We start from the raw sequence: 20,145 nt of genomic DNA on the forward strand, positions 1-20,145 counted from the left end.
GCTGTAGCAGGCGTCCCACATATAAAGTAGAGGGAGATGGGCACGGATGTTAGCTCAGGGCCAGTCTTCCTCAGCAAAAAGAGGAGGATTGGCAGCAGATGTTAGCTCAGGGCTAATCTTCCTCAAAAAAGAAAAAGAAAAAAATGTAAAAAATTTAGTCATTTTTATATTGATTACAAGTTGAAATGGTAATATTTTGGATGTATCGGTTCAAATAAAATAGACTGTTAAAATTCATTTCACCTGCTTCTTTTTGCTTTTTTTAGTGTGCCTGCTAGAACATTGTGAGGTGCCCATGCAGCTCTCCTTTGTGGCTTGCATTCTGTTTCTGCTGAGCGGGCACTGCTGGAAGGAATCTTCCAACAGTTCGCAGGTGTGCCCTCAAATGAGCTTATTCCAAACTTATTTAAAAAAGAACTTTGTGGAGCCAGCCGAGTGGTTGGGTTTGCATGCTCCGCTTCCACAGCCTGGTTGGGTTGGGTGCAGATCCCAAGCGCAGACCCACACACCAGTCATCAAGCCATGCTGTGGCAGCATCCCACATACAAAGTGGAGGAGGATTGGCACAGATGTTAGCTCAGAGCCAATCTTCCTCACCAAAAAAAAAAAAAAAAAAAAACCTTTGCATTTCAGTGCTCTTGAATGTCTAGGTTTCTAACTACAATTGCTAGATCAAAGATGTTGTCCGTGGGCCTGGAGAATCTGGGGTGAGAAGGAAGGGTGGGGGCTCCTCTCCCTGGCCCTACACCAGCTGGCTCCATGTCCGGGGCTGGCCAGACCACCGGGCGCCCAGGCTGCTGGGTCAGCCCTGCCCCCGAGGGGGAAGGGGAGGAGGAGGAGGTGGGAGGAGGAGGCAGCAGAGGGCGTGTGTGCTCTCCCAGCGAGCAGACGCCAGCCATGGCCAGCCTGGGGCTCCTGCTCCTGCTCTTGCTGCTGGCACCGCGGCCCCTGTGGCCCTCCTCGCTGCCCCCGCCGGACACCCCAGAGGGCAAGGCCACCATCGCGGGCTTCATCCTCTCTGCGCTGGAGAGAGCCACCTCTTTCCTGCAGGAGAGGCTGCCTGAAGTCAACCTGGACGGCGTGGTGGGGTTCCGGGTGCTGGAAGGTGGGTGCGCTCGTTCCCCTGGCCCGGCCGCCCGGAAAACCAGTTCTCAGCCTGTCACCTGCCTGCTCTGCACCCCTGGGAACTGGCCACCTCCTGACTCCTGAATTGTCTGCTTTGACGATAAGGAAAGAGGGGTTGGGGGCGGCTTGCTCCTTTGGGGCATCTGGGCGCTACTGTTCCCAAGTTTTTTGGGAAGCAGGAAGGATTCAAAGGCCACACGAGGAAAAATCTGGAAATTATTATTTTCCCGGGAAGAAAGGACCCATTTGACAATCCCTCCTTCCTGATATGCCACGAACGAGGCGGGCAGAGGGAGTGTGACCTTTGAAGGGGTGTTGCCGGGAGGGTGGCTACTGACAGAAGGGGGACCCTCAAGATGGGGCTCCAGCCCCGGCTGCCCCCACTTCCAGCCAAAGCTGCGGGAGGCTCAGAGAAAAGAGCCAAGTGTTTGTTCTGCTCTGAGGGATATAAGATCCCCTGAGGGGGGCTGGAGACAGGCCAAGGCAAACAGGAGCCGCCCCCACACAAACCAAGGAGTTGGAGTTGTGTGAGCCCCTCCCCCAGGCCACCCCCACCTACTACCTACCTACTGACAAAGAGCCGGCTTTTGGTCAGCCTGGGGTCTGGCCGGCCCCGCTCCCACTCTGCATCACCCGTGCAGCTTCCCGCCCCCAGGACGCCGGGTCCCAGCACAAGGAGGGGCTCTGGGACGGGGCTGCATCTGTCCGGGCCTGTGTCCACACCCTGAGCCCCCAGGCCCCATCCTGGAGACCCCCAAGATCCTAGCTCCTCCCCTGCAGGCCGGGACCAGGGTGTGGCAATGCAGACGGCACCGGCTCCTTCATTAATTCCAGCCGAGGCTCACAACTCCTCTAGGAGCTGGTAACAAATGCGCAGGGCCGGCTTGCCCATCAGGCAGACGATACCTTTAGGGGCCCATGAAAACGTTTTAGTTTCTCTTAAAACCAGAAAAAGAAATTAAGTCAACGAAAATGCTCTAATAGATAGTATAAACGTATCTGTCTTCGTACCAACACAGTCATAAGATGCAATCTTTAATGTATTTTGTTTCAATGGAGCAAAGGACCCACAGAGACAAAAGTCTCTGGGCCACATCCCATGATGTGGCCCCTCAAAGAAGAGCTGGGCGCTTCCTGGCCACCTGCCATGTGTCCTCACCAAACGGCCCAGAGAGGGAGGTGCCCTGTTTTGTTCCTCCTGCAGGTGGGGAAACTGAGGCACAGAGAGGCTCAGTAGCCTCCTGATACCTCACAGCCAGACAGGTGGTGGGTCCAGGATCCCACCTCGCCTGCTGTGACAGCCCGTGAGGGTAGGTGCGTCGTATTCACTCCTGGTCCACCCTCGGCGCCAGCTCAGCGCTGGGCGAGGAGCAGTGGCTGGTAAACCTTCCTGGGACGAGGCAACAGACGTCTCAGCCGCAGCCCCACAGGTCTGTTGGTTCCTCATGGACAGAGAAGGGGGGGCAGGTGGCTCCCTGGGCTGCATGCTTTCTGGGGCGCACGCCATAGTAAAAGCCAAAGTGCGTAAGAACCCCCTAGGTGCTGGCACCCCTGGGTGCACGCGTCAGGGGTCTCACGGGATTCTTCCCACAACCCTCTCAGTCAGTCCATCATTATCATCCCGTGGAACCAGGGAGGGGAGGGCTGCAGAGAACGTCCAAGGTCACACAGCGGGTAAGTGAGGGAGGTGGGCTCGAACCCTCCTCTGTCTGACTCTCCATACAGGGTGGGGCTGCCTGGGAAGGAGGGAAGTGGGGGTCCACGCCGGCACATACCAGCCTCAGACCGGGGCCGCCCCCTCCTGGGCAGGCCTCTCCTGCCATCTGCCTGCTCCCCTCTCCAGAGCTGGGCCCCCTCGCCTTGCAATAATCTATCGCTGAAGAGCAAATTACCCGGGAACTTTGCTGCTTCAAACAATAACGCCATTTCCGTGCATCCAGAATCCAGGAGCGGCGTAGCTGGGCGGTTCTGGCTCAGGGTCTCCCATGGGGTTGAGTCGAGATGTCAGCCAGGGCTGTGGTCATCTGAAGGCTGGACTGGGGCGGGAGGAGCTGTCTCGCTCCCTCAGAGGCCTGGCAAGTTGGTGCCGGCTGTTGGCAGGAGCCCTCGGCTCCTCAGCACATGGACGTCTCCACGGGGCCACCTGAGTGTCCTCACAATGTGGCAGCCTCTTCCCCCGGAGCCAGTGGCCCAGGAGAGAGCAAGGCGGAAGCCTCAAGGTCTTTTATGACTGAGCCTTCATTTCCCCAATATCTTACTGGTTTCACTGGTCAGCCCCGTTCAATGTGGGAGGGGGCCGAAAGGGCGTGAACACAAGCTGACCGCCACAGCACTCTTCATGAGGGTCCGACCTTCATTCCTGGGCCCCCTTGGGAGGGAGAGAAATGGGGTCACCTTTTTTTTTTTGCAGAGGGACTAAAGCAGCAACAGAATATCCGTTGATCTGCTGGGTGGTCTCTGTTTGGGGCTACATGGGTGGCCATGGCCCTAAGAGAGCAAAGGGACCCTCCAGCTGGCTCCAGCAGCCGTGATGGGGTTCCAGGATGTGGCAGCAGCTGCCACACACGCAGGGGGACATAGGAACAAGGCTCAGGACCCAGGTCGCCATGAGGTCGGGTCGGGTTCTCCTGGTCTCACTGATGACCGGGGCAGCCCATGTGGGTGACACTATAGCGCCTCCGTCTGCTGCTACAGCCAAGTGCTCAGGGAGGGGCCAGGGCAGGGGAGGGGCATCACAGAGCCCCTCACCCCACAGCCCTGCTCACACCCTCCTTAAGCCTCTCCCACCCTCCCCCACACAGTTCTCCACCTGAAGGCAGCTGCCCTCCTCACCTCTCGCCCTCCCAGCCCTGTGCTGTTGCTCTCCCTCCATCTCCTTTCTGGCCACCTCTTCTCCCGCCTCTGACCACCATTCTCTGCCACCCCTGCAGGGCCACTGCTAGTCCAGTCCACAGGGCACCTTTGTGAGGATTAGAAAAAGGCACCCCCTTCCTTGAGTCACTTGACTGCCGTCTGCTGGAAAATTGTCTTAATATATATACAAACACATGATAGGAATGTACGTTGCCCTTGTGCAGTGTGTGACCTGCTCAACTGTACACAGTGGCTCTCCACCCTGCCATCTGAATCCCTCTCTCATTTTTTTTCTCCTGTACAGCAGAAGTTAAGTCTCCCTCATAATACTAATAGCTAAACTTTATTAAGTGCCTCTTTGGTGCCATGGACAATGATAAGTCCTCTCTATGCACTAGTTCATTTAATCCTTGCAACCCCCCCCAAGAAGCAAGGACTATCATTAGCCCCATTTTATAGATGAAGAAAGTGAAATGGAGAGAAAATAAATGACTTTCTCTGGTCACCCAACAAGAAAGTATGAGGGGGGCTGGCCCGTTGGTGCAGCGGTTAAGTGATCACATTCCACTTCAGTGGCCCCAGGTTCACCAGTTCGGATCCCAGGTGCAGACATGGCACCGCTTGGCAAGCCGTGCCATGGTAGGCGTCCCACATATAAAGTAGAGGAAGATGGGCATGCATGTTAGCTCAGGGCCAGTCTTCCTCAGCAAAAAGAGGAGGATGGGCAGCAGATGTTAGCTCAGGGCTAATCTTCCTCAAAAAACAAGAAAGTATGAGAGTTAGGATTTGAACCCAGGCCCACTTCCAGAAATCAAGCTCTTAGCCAATACCTTCTGTCATCGTGGCTCCACCACCCCCCCCCCCGCCCCCTGACCCAGCTGAGCCCCACAGAGGCCTGATTTCCAGTAAGCTCAGCACACTCTTTCCCCTCGGGAGCTGGAGGAGGCAGAGGTCCTCCCGCAGTGTCACAACTTAAGATATGTTTTCCTGTCCACGTGGTTCGTCAAATGGTGGAACGAATGAACTCTGCTCCCTCCCAGGGCAGCTACAAGGCGTCCAGGAGAAGTGGGCCTGGGACCCCCTCCTGCAGCCACTGAACCTGCGTGTGAGGAAGCTGGCAGCCAGGCTGGCGCCTCTCCTCCACAGATCCATTTTCTACCTCAGGCTGAGTGACCCCGAGTACCTGCGAGGTAAGAGCGTGGGGTGGATGTCATTTCTTCGGGAACAGGGCAGCTGGGGATGTTCCTGAAATGACCTGGGGCAGGTGCCCTCGGGTGCCAGGGAGGGTTGGGGACCATCGGTAGCCAGCTGCGTCCTGTCGGCCATGCACACCGCAGGCTGACCCTGGGGGCTGTTCGGTCATCCTTGACTTCAGGGTGAGATGACCTCTCCCACCCACACAGAGGGGGTGGGAAGGAGGGACTATGTCTCCTCGAATTTGTCCAGCTCATGCCCAGGCCTGGGGGCCTTCATGCTGGACCAGAGGGGAGGGGAGGGTCTGTCGCAGAGGGTGCGACATCTAAAAGGTAATTTGACCCTTTGCACGGCAAATGTTAGCATCTTGCCAGTATCTCTCTTGTGGCTTGTAATGCTAAGTCTTTGTCTTGTTGGCCTTCAGTTACTCTACTAAGGGCCCCCCTATAAGCCTGGCCTGAGTGGTTCCTGGGTTGGGGGTGGTGGGGGGATCATTGGCCAGACCACAGCCCCACTGCCGTGACCACACCCCAGCCGTCTGTAGGTCTGGCCTGCCTCTCTGCAGTCAGGTCCCCCACCCTCTCCCAGGCCTGGTCCCTAAGACCATCCGTGCCTGTGGCAACCTGAAGAAGCCCCTTTGCTGGGCATCTGTTTTATAAGAGCTCCACTTTCCAACCCAACCAGAGGAGGCGACTAGCCCTTTTTACACGTCTCAAGCTTCCATGGAATACAGTGGATTCCTCCCAGCCTGCCCCAACCCTGTTCCTATTGATTTTTTCTTAATGTTCTTTTAGCAGAAGCTTCCTGAGTGTTTCAAAGGCAACGCCCATCCAGCAGGTGGGCCTTAGAGCTCCGAGCAGGCACCCGGGTGTGGTCAGGGCTGCCCCGGGAGGGACATCCAGTTCCTTGGCTCCGAGCCACAGGAGCCTGGGGGCCGTGAAGCAGAGCGTGGTCTGCCCCCGCCCCCTCCTTTCTGCCAGAGTTCCAGCCGACCATCCAGCCCGGGTTTTGGAAGCTCCCACAGGCCTGGACCCGCACCAACGCCTCCATGGTCTACCCCACCTTCCAGCCCGAGGACTCCTTCTCAGAGGAATACAGTGACTTGTGCCTGGTGCAGCTGCTGGGAACCGGGTGGGCCCCCTGGACTTGCCCCGATTTCCAAAAACCCAAAAGAGCTTGCTCTCAGCCTGTCCTCCTGTCCCACTCACTCTGCAGCTCCCCACGGGTTTGTGCAAAACCAGGCTCAGCCCCCCCCCCCGCCGCAGAGCCGCCCTGACCCCGCCCTCTCCCACCCCACCACGAGCGGCTTCCAGCCCGTGCAGCCCCCACCCCCCTTGCGCCCCCACCCCCACCTCCTGGCAGGCCGCCACACCGGAGGGATCATTTCAAAACCGCAGCTGAACACCCCACCGCCAGCGTGAACCTCCTGTTGTTCTCAGGAGGAAGCCTCAATTCCCGCTGCCCTTCCACGTCCCCAGGCCCCTCCGTCCAGCCCCTGGGGCCTCTTTTCAGATGCTCAAAGGCACCAGCTCCCTCCCTCTTCTAAGCCTCTCCCTTTGCCACAGTCGCTTCCGGGGGGGCCTCTTCCCACCCTGCCCCACCCCACCTGCTGTGCCTAAGTAAGTCTGCTCCCACTTCCGGGCCAGCTCCAGCCTCCTTCCTCCAGAACCTTCGCTGACCCCACTGCGGAGGCTGACCTCCCATGCTGGGCTGGCTCTCCTGGCACCATTTGCAGCCACAGAGGCAGCGTACATTTGTTTTAGGGTTCTGCCACCCCAAGGGGCTGTAGATCTCAGACTCACTCGCTATTTTATCCCTCTGTGCAGTGGGCCTTGCGCAGACTCCCCCCCCAGGGCAGCCGTGGGTGCAGGGACCCATCCTGGGACAGGAGGGGCAGCAGGTGCCGGGGCCCCCATCCTCTCAGCATCCTTCAGAGAGGTGTTGGGGCCAGGACACAGCTGGGCTCGCAGAGGGGCTGAGCTCCAGTTGCCCCGTGGTGCTCTGTCCCTGTTAGGGGGCAGGCCTGGCACAGAGGGAATGGGCATGCAGGGTCCAGACCCCAAGCTGTCTGGGTTCAGGGATGTGCTGTTTAGGGCAGTGCTTGGGGGTCTCAAACAATAGGAAGTTGCAGCCCTCTGGGGCTCCCCCAACCCAGGATAGCACCAGCATCACCTCCCCCATGCCAAGGGTCCCAGATTTAGCCGATCAAGACACAGGACACCTGTGTTTTATCTGGCAGCCCCCTGAGCCCAGCTGGGTGCCTGGAACCTACAGGGGGTCCTGATAACTAGTGGAGGAATGGGCCCAGGGAAGGCTCCAGGCGCTCGGCTCCCTTTAGGACACTCCTAACAGCCTGGAACCACCTCCCCCAGGGCGGACGACAGGCAGCCCTGCAGACTCTCAGACTTCTGCAGGACCCTCATGACCAGACCCGGCTGCTCAGGCTACTGCCTGTCGCACCAGCTGCTCTTCTTCCTCTTGGCCAGAATGGTGAGTGCCGGGCAACGCCCCCGGGAGAGAAGGAACCATAAAAAGGGGCTGGTGGGGGGCCGGCCCAGTGGTGCAGCAGCAGTTAAGTGCGCACGCATGTTCTGCTTCAGCAGCCCGGGGTTCACCGGTTCGGATCCGGCTGCAGACATGGCGCCGCTCGGCAAAAAGCTGTGGTCGGCATCCCATGTGTACAGTAGAGGAAGATGGGCATGGATGTTAGCTGAGGGCCAGTCTTCCTCAGCAAAAAGTGGAGGATTGGTGGCAGATGTTAGCTCAGGGCTAGTCTTCCTCAAAAAAAGAAAAAAAAGGGGGGCTGGTGGCCGTGTGGTTTTGTACGTTACACACCAGGAAAATAAGCGGGTTTTTGGACTTGTGCTTCGGGCATCAGGAGGAAGGTAGCCGGCCATCCGTTGGCTATAAAATTGAACCAAACTATGGGAGGGGAGGAGTGGCTTGGGATTCTATTGGACACAGACGTTTGCATGCTGGACTGGACCACAGGCCATCAGGAAAACAAAAAGAGAGAGAGGGAGTCAGAGAAGCAGCAGAAAGAACGCAGCCGACAACAACCAGTGGAAAAGGACTTAGAACGCGTAGTCGTCAATAGGCGCTCCCAGAAAACCAAACCAGCCCCGCCCCCACCTCTTTAGCGCCGCCCAAGGGCTCAAACTTTGCTGAATAATAATCATTTTTAAACATATATTTATTTATAGAGAAAGGTAGGGCTCATTACCTCTATCCAAAAATGTCATTTGAGGTCCAGAAATTCTTAGCCGAGAAGGAACTCGCTGTTTTTCTTTGACAGGCTTTTTTATTATTATTTATTTGCAAACCATCATTGACTAGTATTTTTGTAAATCCAATAAAAACCAAATAATGAGGAAAGGTATTTTGATTAGATTCGGCAGGTAGAAAGTGATCCATTGCCACAGAAGTTTCTCAAGCCTGTTCTCATCTCCTGTCCTCCTCTCCCGGCCACCGGTCCACGGCCCACACTTTGAGTAGCACTGTTAGTGTGGAACCAGAATGAATGATGGCAGCTAGCAGCTTTAGGGCGCGCCCTAGTGTCGGGGGTCGCGTCGGGCACTTCCCAGTTATGGTCTCGCCCACCCACAGGAGCACCCCTCTGGTGTAGCTCTCCCCTCGAGGCACTGCCCTTTCCATGAGAAGACCCTTGAGGCTCAGAGAGGTTAATATAGCCGGCCAAGGTCACACAGCTCCTGAGTAGTACAGCCAGGACTGGAAGCCAGCTCTCTCTGACCCCTAGTGCCTGAGGCCCCAGCAGGGAGTGTGGGTGAGGAAGAAATTCTGGGAAAAGGGAAACGATCAGCCCCGAATGCAGCCACTTGCAAGACTGGCTCAGAACTGCAAGTGTTTTCCCGTGACAGAGTCTGTCTCATCCAGACCGCCAACCTCCTTGTCTCCCGGTGTCTGTTCCCCCAGAAGGGATGCATGGAGGGGCTGTTCCGCCAGACCCAGCTCTACATGAACCTCTTCTGTGCCAACATGATGGACCTGAATCAGAGAGCTGAGGCCATCGGATATGCCTACTCAACCCAGGACATCTTCATGGAAAACAGTGGGCCCCGGCGTGTTGCCCTGGGGACAGAGCAGCAGGGTGTCCCCAATTCCGGGCACACGCACATGTGCATGCGTGCACACACACACACACAGAGCAGGGCTGCCAGGTTTAGCAAATAAAAACACAGGGTGCCCAGGTACGTCTGAACTTCAGATAAGCAATGAACACATTTTTAGTATAAGTATATCCCAGACGTTACATGGGATATACTTATACTTTAAATGTTTATTCATGTTTATCAGAATCTCAAATTTAACTGGGCATCCTCTGTTCTCTCTGCCACTGTGTGCTTCCTGCCCCCAAAGGCTGACCCAGTGATGGAGCTCTGGACAGACTGACTGCCCAGCTGATGGCAAACCCTCAAAGCCTTAGAGATGAGGCAGAAAGGGGGTCCCTGGGAGGCCGCTCCTTGGCTTGGGTGTCCAGATCCCTCTGCTGAGCCTGACTCTTGAGTGGCCCCGGCCAAGGGCCCAGGTGGGAGGCAGGATCCGGGCCTGGGTGCCCCTGCTCGCCAAGGCAGAGCCCCCGCCGCTTCCTTGCAGACACTACGTGCACTGAGGCCCACCTCCCAGTGCTGCCCCACCCGGCAGGAGGAGGCAGGTGGCGCCAAGGTGGCCTTGGGGAGTGGCAGGAGGTGGGCATGGGGGGCAGGCCTGCAGAGGGTCCCCTGTCTTTGCTTCCAGTCATGCTCTGTGGAATCGCTGGCTTTTCTGACTTCTACAAGCTCCGGTGGCTGGAGGTCATTCTTGCCTGGCAGAAGCCGCGAGAAGGATGCTTCGGGACGCCTGGTGAGCTGCACTTCCATCCTGGCTGAGGACAAGACGGGGTTGGAGGGCTGGGGTCTTTTGGCCAGGTGGGGAAAGGATGCAGTGGTGTTAGCGGTGCGGAAAGAGATTTGCAACACCCATGTGCATGCACACGCACACACACACACACACAGAAATGGGCTCAAAGCCCGAACTTTGCAGGATGGGAGGCAGTCTTGTCGGAAGACGTTGGTCCCCTACACCTGCATTAACAAATCTGTTTCTTCATCGAGTGTTCCCTAAGCACCTGCTGTGTGCCGGACACTGTTCTAGGTTCTGGGGAAACTGAGGCTCTGAGGGAAAGAGGCAGAGACCACCTACACAAACCAATAAGTGAAGTCATTGTGAGTTCTGATAAGGGCTGTGGTGGAGACGACAGGCTGAGAAAGAACAGAGCATCCGGGAGAGCTCTTTAGGTGGTGCGATCAGGGGGGGTGTCTGGGGGAGGCAGAGCAGGCAGCCATGAGACACTGGACAGCTGGTCCTCCTTGGAGTAAGTCACTTCACCTCTCTGAGCCTCAATTTCCCTGTGTGTAACTAACCGAGCATAATAATATCCACCTTTCTGAGCTGTAAGGAGTACAAATAATACACGTGAAACCCCCGGCCGCTGCTGGGTGCAGAGGAGGCTCCCATAAATGCCAGCATCCTAAATGAGAAGCGTGGGATGCTCAAAGAGGCAACATTGTTTGAAATAAGATACAGTCGTGCATCACTTAACGATGGGGATACATTCTGAGAAATGCATCACTGGGCAATTTCATCGTTGTGCGAACATGATAGCGTGTACTTACACAAACCTAGATGGTACAGCCTACCACACACCTAGGCTCCATGGTACTCATCCTCTGGGACCACCGTTTCCATCATTGACTGACACATCATAATGCAGCACATGTAGTCTATTTTTAAAACAGAGGAGTTTATAAAATGAAGGTTCTCAGGACCCCAGACCTATAGCTTCCACAGGTGGAGGGTGGGCCTGCGGAACCTGCATCTTTAATGAGCTCCCCTGGTCATTCTGATCTGGGCGGTTGGGGGACCACAATTTGAGAAACATCAGTAGATGACAAACTTATGCCACGTGGAAGGATCTGCAGACAGGTGCTCGAGGAAGAGCCCCCAGATTCAGGAGAAGACCTGAGTTGCTTGAGGGGGAGGAGGTTTCGTGAGTAATGTTTAAAATCCATCCTGAGTTCACCTTTCTGTCTTCTCCCAGATGCTGAAGATGAAGAATTATTGAGAGCAGTTGAACACCAACAGCATTTTTTGACAAGAGTGAAGAGGCGAGAAAAACAATTTACAGGTAATGAAAGTACCCAAGGGACCTTCTTGGCATGAAGCCGAGACACCCTGGAAAGGCTGTACGGCTGGTCACCATCCACGGAAAACAGGCCCCCAGTATCACTGAAGGAAGGGCCTTTGTGTTTGGGAGGTTAGGGGAAGGGTAGCAGTCTCTGAGGCCCTCCTCTCAGAATGTGGGGGGTCCAGAGTTACTGACTCCAGTGAAAGGTATATAAAAGAGAAGTTTCAGTGTATTATTGAAAAGCACAGAGATAACCCCTCTCTGCCAAGATCAAGTCAGGAAAACAGAACCTGCATCGAAAACTTCAGCAGAAGGAATTGAAGATAGGGAACTCGTCTCAGAGGTGTTACAAGAGCTGGCAATGAAAAAAAGTGAGAAAACCCAGAGATTAACCACTGAGGGAAGCCACTGCCCCCGCCAGAGGCAGAGCTGGAGGGACTGTGGGAGGAGGTGGTGTCAGCAGAGGCTGCAGGGGTTGGACGTGGAGACAGAGAGAGCGGGAGAAACACCTTGGCTTCTCCCCTGCCTCTGCCTGTGTCTGCTGTTAGTCAAACCCAACTGGAAGCTGGTGGGCAAGGCATCCTGGGAAATGTAGTTTGGAGGGGTCAGTGCGCCAGGGTTTGGAGCAAAGAAGGGCAGGGAGGAAATCTTTGAGCCAGCGGGCAAGTGACCATCACATCCCAGTGGCCACACATCCTGGTGTCCCCAGCTTACACCTGTTGTCCTGGAGCCATTAGGCATAGTGCCCCCCTTTCCTCCTGAAAGTGTCCTGGCTGAGATGATCAATAATGTGGTCAGTCCACCAACGTAGAGAAACTGAGGCTAGGCTGTAACTATATTAGCAAAGGAAGAAAGGCCAGATATAATACAGAAGCAGGGGACAGAGGGAGAAAGAAGGAAGAGGAGACCTGATTTCAACTTTTCCTTGATAAAAAATCAATAACTTCTAGGCAAAAGCAGGAAGGGAGATGGAATCGCCAGCATAGATATCCAGCATCCACTAGTGAATGATTCGGGGAACCGTCAACCCTGCAGGCCTCGTCATCTACCTGCAGGCAGACAAGTTGGGGGAAGCACAAATCTGACGGGTCCATTTGGTTGCTGCCACCAAAGGTTGGGCAGGAGAAGGCAAAGCAGTTCTCCGGAGATTTCTAAAGGCCTCCTGCCCTTGGCTAGGCCTGCCTGACACGGGGGGGCTGCAGCTGCCCACGGCCGGGTGGTAGGGGGCCTGCTGTGCATGCCCTGGAGAGCTGGACACTAGAACTGTCCTGAGGGCTCGAGAGAGAGCTGCAGAAATCTCGAAGCCCAAGGTCCTTCCTGGGGCCCCTGCAGGTTGACCAGCGACCTAGAAAACTGCACGGGAGGGAGCAGCCTGCTCTCCTCTTCACTATGACACACACCCAGGCGGCAGGGGCAGCCGGTATAGAGCTCTGAGCACAGGATTTGAAGTCAGGCTGTCTGGGCTCGAGTCTGCTTTTGCCCTTTACTCACCGTGGGAGTCGCTCAACTCTGAGCCTCAGTTTCTTCATGTGTAAAATGGGGCCAGACAGCGCCTCCTTCATAGGGCTGTTGGGGGTCAACATCAGGTCATTGGGCAAAGAGCTGCCACAGCATTTGGTGTTCGGTAGGCCACCGAGAAGCGTGAACGGCCAGGGTTAGGGATTAGTCTCCTTGAAATCTGCATTCTGCTCCCTCTAAGGGGCCTGCCTGGGGTCCTTCCCTTCTCCAAGACTGTGAGGGGAGAGGAAAGTCCTGGCTCCCCCCACCCGCCCAGAGACCAAAGGTGGGCAGCCCACCTTGAGTTCAGAGAACTGAATGACATCTAAGGGATTTCTGTCACAGGCAGGTGTTCACAGTCACAAGGGACCCGGCAGGCCTGAGGCAGCAATGAGGGCGGCTGTAGGGGTCAAGAAATGAGCTGTGGAGTCACCAGGACCAGGACCTCGGCTCTGCTGCCTCAGCCTCAGTTTCCCCATCTGTATGGAACTATGAGAGGCTGTCCTAGGTCTCACAAGGGCCTGAGAGCAGGGGAAGGCGGGAGGGCGCTGGACAAGGGGGTGGGTCAGGTCCGATCCTGCAGGAGAGGGGCTCTGGAGCAGGAATCGTCCCACGGAGGCACCCCCAAGTTGGGGGCCAGCTTTTGTGTCCCTGTATTAGTAAGTCATCGGGACGAGGCTCCAATGGGTGCAAGACATCTCTCTGGAGAAGGGAGCCGTTAGCAGCCGACACTCACGGGGGTGGCAGATGGGTGCCCGGTCCAGCAAAGGGGATCAGCCGGCACCAGGCTGGCTGGGGGACTATCTGAAAAACTCACACGATGGAACTGCGGCTGCCACCCAGCCCTCACAGAGGGACTCTCTCCCCAGATGGCTGCTCCTCCCACAACACAGCCATGGCCGTGGCGGCCCTGGGCGGCTTCCTCTACGCCCTGGCAGAATACCCCCCTGGAAACGGGCAGCTGGGGCGGTCCATGCCGGCACCACCCAACGGCCACTGACACGCATGGTTCCACGCCTGCCACCCGCCAGGAAGACGAAACATGCGCCTTCAGTCCCTCCTTCCTTAAGTCCTGGGCCACATCCTGAGAAGGAGGCCGCTGAAGAAACAGACGAGTAGAGCAACCAGCTTCCTCCCCTGGGGAGTGGGGCTGGGATGCAGCCAGCGTGGGAGCAGGTGAATAAATCTAGAGTAAAGCTGAGCAGGGAGTCGAGTCTGGTTTCTCCGCCTTTTGCACAACTTCTGGGGCTCTCTTCTGAGTCCTCAACCCTGCTCCACACAAATTCTACAGAGACCCATCAACTTGAATCTTAAAGGCAATTAATTTTTTTTAGGAAGATTAGCCCTGAGCTAACATCTGCTGCCAATCCTCCTCTTTTTGCTGAGGAAGACTGGCCCTGAGCTAACATCCGTGCCCATCTTCCTCTACTTTATATGTGGGACACCTACCACAGCATGGCTTTGCCAAGCGGTACCATGTCCGCACCTGGGATCTGAACCGGCGAACCCCGGGCCGCCGAAGCGGAACGTGCACACTTAACTGCTGCACCACCAGGCCGGCCCCTCTTAAAGGCAATTTGTCCAGACATCAACCATTGCATCATTCCCAGTGGGAGAAACAAGGGTCTCTGAAAATAGCAGTTCAAGTCATGACCTAGAACTCGAGAGATATGACCACAAAAGGCAGCACATAAGATCTTCATAGTGTGTGCAGAGAACTCCACAGTCTCATTGTGTCGCCTCGTGTCGCAGTCATGCCATTTTACAACAGGTAGTGCAGCCTAATGGGTATGGTGTTGTTCTGTGCCCTGGCTGCCTGAGTTCAAATCCCAGCTGTCCCACTAATGAGCTCGGTGTCCTTGGGCAAAGCCATTTAGCATCTCTGTGACTCAGTTTCCTCATCAGTACGATTGGGACGATTATAGCACCTACCTCAGTATTACCTCCACCGCTGTGAGAATTATGTTTGTGGAGTACTGAGACCAGTACCTGTAACATAGTAAGTGCCAGGTAAGCATTACCTGCTACCACAATGGGGATGCTGTCACCGTCCATGGGGGCGTGTCCTGAAGAAGCAGCAGGAAGGAGCAGCTGATTCATCAACGTTTCTCTTTCCCGGCTTGTGGTTCTTCCCCCTGCTCTGCCTCATTGTGAGTGTATCTAAACGGTGTCAGCTGGGGCTCTGACACTAGTGTTTGAGAAAAGACCTTCTGGAGCCTTATTATGGGCTCAGGTGCTGTCTGTGGTGCTGATTTCAGCCAACGTGCAGACAGGTGTCAGAATTAGATCCAGGATAGAAAAACCAGCTAAACACCCAGTTCTTGAGTTGGAAGACTCTTCAAGTCCATCATCTTGCTTTGCCTCAAAGTGGAAAATAGCTGCTGATCATCCTTATGTGACAATTTAATCATACTGAGAATCTGAATTAAAATCCCCTTTGCTCCCTCTGTGCCCAGCTGAGTAACCCAGCGGAGGTAGTGGTTCTTCTGAATCTTTCCTGTGGGAGTTATTCTCCTCTGTCTAATCCTCCTTGCTGCTGCCGCTGGATGCTTTCCCACAAGCGCTCTTAAGTTGTCAGGCCCACAGGAATGTTCCTGGATGTTGATGATGAGTGTGACTTGCTTTTGAAGTTGTGGTTTTCTCAGGGAACCAGGAGCCAGAATTTAATACCCACTTGGCACTCCGTATGCTTCAAGAATTTCTCCCACATTGCCTCACATACAAACGTTTACCAAGACAGGCACGAAACCTTGGGAGAAGTCTGCAGGAAACACACATCCGGATTAGGGGGGAATTATGCCCCACCCCATCCCGCCTGAATTTGAGATGGATTAGCCACTGGAGTCTGACACTGATTCATCTTTAGAAGGCTCAAGTTACTAAACCAGGGGAGCAATGACTCCGGGAGAAACCTGAGCTTACAAGTCACTTTCAAGAAAAGATCCTAACCGGGGGCCAGCCCGGTAGTGCAGCAGTTAAGTTCACATGTTCCACTTCAGCGGCCCGGGTTTCACTGGTTTGGATCCCGGGTGTGGACATGGCACCTCTTGGCACACCATGCTGTGGTAGGCATCCCACATATAAAGTAGAGGAAGATGGGCACCGATGTTAGCTCAGGGCCAGTCTTCCTCAGCAAAAAGAGGAGGATTGGCAGCAGATGTTAGCTCAGGGCTAATCTTCCTCAAAAAAAAAAAAGAAGAAAGAAAAGATCGTAAGGCAAAATGGGACATGGGAAGAAAAACTTGCAAGACAAACCCGCCTGAGTCATTGCTTCTTTGGATTTCGTTCACCACAGGGCACTGAAAAGAGGTAAAAACTCCAGCGATGATCTTTTCACCGCTGTCCCCACCTCAGCCCTCAGCTTCTCCTCACTGAAGATGAACCCTGTGAGCATTTAACATGATGTGGAGGCGGGAGCGGGGCCTCGTTTCCTGTATCCCCACCATGGTCAGTCCACCCATCGCTGCTCACTCCCCTGCTGGAAGAGTTTCTCACTGTGTGGCCTGCAGCCGCCTGCGTGAGAATCACCAAGGGAATCCTGTTAACCACGCAGACTCCCCGGCCTGCCTCCAGAGACTCATTCAGCCTCCAGGAGGGGGCCTGGTAGTGCGTGTTTGCCAAGCCCCTAGGGGACACTGATGCTAGCTTGGGAACTGCGGTGGCCCCAAGGCCTGGACCTCTGTGATATCAGGTGCTGGATAAACAGAACATCTATACTGAACACCAGGGCAGCCGCCTTGAGCATGTACGTCCAGAGGAATAAATAACATCCGTTCCCTTCACATGTTCCTCACCCTACCTGAAGGGACGTTGGTGCCTGTTATGGGTTGAATGGTGCCCCCCCCCCAAGTTCATGTGTTGAAGTCCTAACCCCCAGTATCTCAGAACGTGAGCTGATCTGATAACAGGATCTTTATCAAGCTAAAATAAGGTCATTGGGGTGGGTCCTAATTCAGTATCACTGATGTCCTTATAAAAGGGGAAATTTGGACGTAGACATCCACACAGGACACAGACGTGCACACAGGGAGAATGCCATGTGAAGATGAAGGCAGAGAATCCTACAAGCCAAGGAAGGTCAAGGATGGCCAGCAAACAGCCAGCCGCTAGGAGACAGGCGAGAGCAGACTCTCCCTCCCAGCCCTCACGAGGAACCAACCCTGCTGACACCTTGATCTGCAACTTCCTGCCTCCAGAACCGCGAGACAATAAATGCCTGTTGTTGAAGTCCCCAGTCTGCAGTGCTGTGTTATGGCAGCCCCAGAACACTAACACAGCCCTGCCTCAAGGAGCCATCTCTATTCTCAAGGTCCCTGCAACCCAGCAGCCCCGGGGAAAGCAGTTCAGCCATTCCGATTCATTCTCAGTCTGGGCCTCTATTAAAATGATGGACGCTAGACCGAAAATTAAGAGGAACTTTCTCAACGGCAGACCACAAAACCATACCCCAAACTCCTGGGAATTCGCCCATCCGTTCAACAAACATGGCAAGCACACACCAAGTTCACGCCCTCTGCAAGTCTCTCCTGTCTTTCTGGAACAGTCTTCCCGTGACCCTCCGCCTCCTCCCAGTGTCTGCTCAAATGCCCCCTTATCAGAGGCTCATTACCTAACCTCCACCCCCACAGACACCAAAGCACCTCCCCGCAGGGCCTTGCTCCTGGTTCGGCTCCATCTTTCTTCAGAGCATCACCACCGGCAGCATCGGCATGTAACTGCTTATCACTGTCACTGGGGCGTCAGCTCCATCAGAACTCTGTTCCGTGCCCTGCAGTCCCTCAGCACCTGCGACAGTGGGCATCCAAAAGGTCTTTGTTGGATGAATTGAATGATGAAATATTTACTGAGCGGTTACCATGTGCCAGGGGTGGCGCCAGGCCCTGTGGGCGCAGCCAATCCCACCCTGGGCGAGCGTCACTGTCTCTTGGAAGCTTGTCAAACATGCAGGTTCCCAGGGCCCCTCCTGGTGGCTGAATGAGTCTCTGAGGGCAGGGCCTGGGAATCTGCATGTTTAACAAGATTCCCCAGATGATTCATGCAGGCGGACACAGGCCACAAGGGCCCCGATCCCATCCATTCGTTCAAGGAATATCCGTGAAGCACCTACTGTGCGCCAGACACTGTGCAGAGTGCTGGGGAAAAACAGTGAAAAGCAGCGATGGTCTCTGCCCTCACGGAGATGACAGTGGGATGGGGAGACAGACATGAGCAAACAATAACCATCAAACAGATGGAGCTGCTGGGAGGGAAGGACTGGGTACCCGCCTTCAACCTTGTATCCTTCTCCTCAGTTGATAAACGTATTCCAACACCTTAACATTGTTCAGGTTCTAAATTAATGGAGGAAACAGACGTCGGCTCTGTTCCATCCCTGTCAGAGCTCAGAGATCTCAGTCAGAGAACCTGCTAGATGCACGGAAAAGCTAAACAGCAACAGGAAATGTTCGCCTCAAAGCTGAAGAGGGCAGATAAAGCCTCAGAAGCGTGTGGTTCGAGGGCTCAGGGAGGAGGCCACCACCCCCAGCCCCATCCTGTCGTCGTCAAGCTTCAATCCTCCCCACTGTCCCCAGACACCCCTGCTCCCACCCCGCCCCCCGCCCCAGGCAACCACGAATCTGCTTCCTGTCTCCCCAGATCTGCCTTTCTGGACATTTAATGCAAACGGAATCACAAGACAGAACTGTGGGGGGTGATGAGAATGTCCTGAAAGTGGGCTAAGGCGATGCTGAGATATCTCTGTACATTTACTAAAAATCATTGATGTGTACACTTAAAACGGGTGCATTTTATGGCATGTAAATTATACCTCAACAAAGTTTAAAAAAGACCACCTTCCGGTGGCTTTCTGTTTCACTCAGCTCACAACCCAACTCATTTCCCCAGAGCCCTGCGGGATCTGGCATTGGCCTGGCCCGCCCACTTCAACCCTCCCAACATGCTCTGCTTGCCTCGATGGCTCATCTTCCTCCTCTTCTGGCCAAGCTCTGTCCTACCTCCCGGCTCTGTAGTGACCTCTGCTGCAAAGCTCTGGCCCCATCTCCCCACGGCTGTCCCCTTCTGTCCCCTTCTGTCCCATCCTTTACGTCTGGGCTTACAGAAGCCTTCCCTGCCACCCCCAGGACATCGTTCTTTCTCAACCCTGCTTCTTCCAGGCCCTCACCACGCTTGCATCATTTAGTGTCTGTCTCTGCCATTAAAATCTAAGCTCCACGAGGGCAGGGCCACCGTCCGTTTCATCAGCCTCTCGCACACGGGAGGTGCTCAATTTGTTGAATCCACAAATGATGGCACAACCCGGATGAGGATGCTCAGAAGGGACCAAGGTTTTCCAAAATGAAGCGTGGGTGTGAGCACCGGAGAAAGCTGGGTTGGTTAGCTCGTTTGCCTAGCTGGCTGTCTGTGACTGGTTGTTCTGTGCATTTTGATTTCACAGCTTTGAGGCATTTATAGGCTTAGGTTTTGGTTTGCTTACGTAGGCCACCATGGCATTAGAGCCACACCAGTCTAATGGCCTCCGTGTTTAATTAACATCACAGGCTGCTCAGTTCCAGGGGAGCATTTCTGTGGCACTTCTGTGCTTAGAACAACTTGGGAAAGGAGTGACAAACAGCAGGGTAGGTAGGAGACTCACCAGGGATGGCCTGCGCCCCCAGTTCTTGGCTGCCATGGAGAAAAGAGGACTTCCGGGGCACGGAAGTGGGCGGCAGGCCTTGGCTTGTTTGCTGATGATTTTGGGGCAGCCTGGATGTAAAGATCAGAAAGACAGGATCCCTCCACGTCAGTATACTTGTGTCAGGCCAGGTCATTTAAACCCAGAGAGGATCAGTCATCGGGAGTGTGGCTAACAGAAGAGGATTAACTATGGTTTCCCCGCAGGCCTCAGAACCGCTCTTGGGGGCCCATTTTGGGTCCCTGACTCTGTTAGTTCTGCCAAAGTTAAGGTGTCAGTCGGGCCACACTCTCTCTCTAAAGGCTTGAGGGAAGACTCTGTCCCAGCCTCTCCCGGCTTCTGGTGGTTGCTGGCAATCTTCGGCCTCCATTGGCTGGTAGCTGCGTTGCTCCAGTCTCTGCCTCTGTCCTTCTTTCCTCTGTGCTTCTATCTCTCTGTGTGTCTCTTCTCTTCCTATAATGACACCAGTCAAACTGGACTTAGGGCCCACTCCACTCCAGTGTGACCTCATCTTAACTAACCACATCTGCAAAGATCCTACTTCCAATGAAGGCCACATTTGAGGTTCTAGGAAGGACGTGAATTTGGGGGAACGCTATCCAACCCAGTACACTGACCCTGG

At 54.9% G+C, this 20,145-nt stretch overlaps 1 protein-coding gene across 3 annotated transcripts; it reads left to right on the top strand.

The window, feature by feature from the left end:
* The first annotated feature begins 822 nt into the window (after window positions 1–822).
* On the top strand, window positions 823–18,629 carry C14H16orf89 (chromosome 14 C16orf89 homolog). Of its 3 annotated transcripts, none has more exons than XM_014833137.3 (8): window positions 823–1,105; window positions 5,019–5,168; window positions 6,153–6,303; window positions 7,545–7,662; window positions 9,106–9,241; window positions 9,928–10,032; window positions 11,270–11,356; window positions 13,723–14,054. In XM_014833137.3, exons 1-8 carry the CDS (start codon window positions 898–900, stop codon window positions 13,851–13,853), a joined length of 1,086 nt encoding a protein of 361 aa, XP_014688623.1. In that variant the 5' UTR covers window positions 823–897; the 3' UTR covers window positions 13,854–14,054. The 3 variants fall into 3 exon arrangements, with proteins under 3 accessions (XP_014688623.1, XP_044603175.1, XP_070341109.1); XM_044747240.2 differs by lacking the exon at window positions 13,723–14,054 and adding an exon at window positions 16,149–18,629 and having other exon boundaries at window positions 835–1,105; XM_070485008.1 differs by having other exon boundaries at window positions 856–1,105; window positions 9,109–9,241.
* The last annotated feature ends 1,516 nt before the right edge of the window (window positions 18,630–20,145 follow it).

This window comes from Equus asinus, chromosome 14 (assembly GCF_041296235.1).
Source record: "Equus asinus isolate D_3611 breed Donkey chromosome 14, EquAss-T2T_v2, whole genome shotgun sequence".
NCBI classification, from domain to species: domain Eukaryota; kingdom Metazoa; phylum Chordata; class Mammalia; order Perissodactyla; family Equidae; genus Equus; species Equus asinus.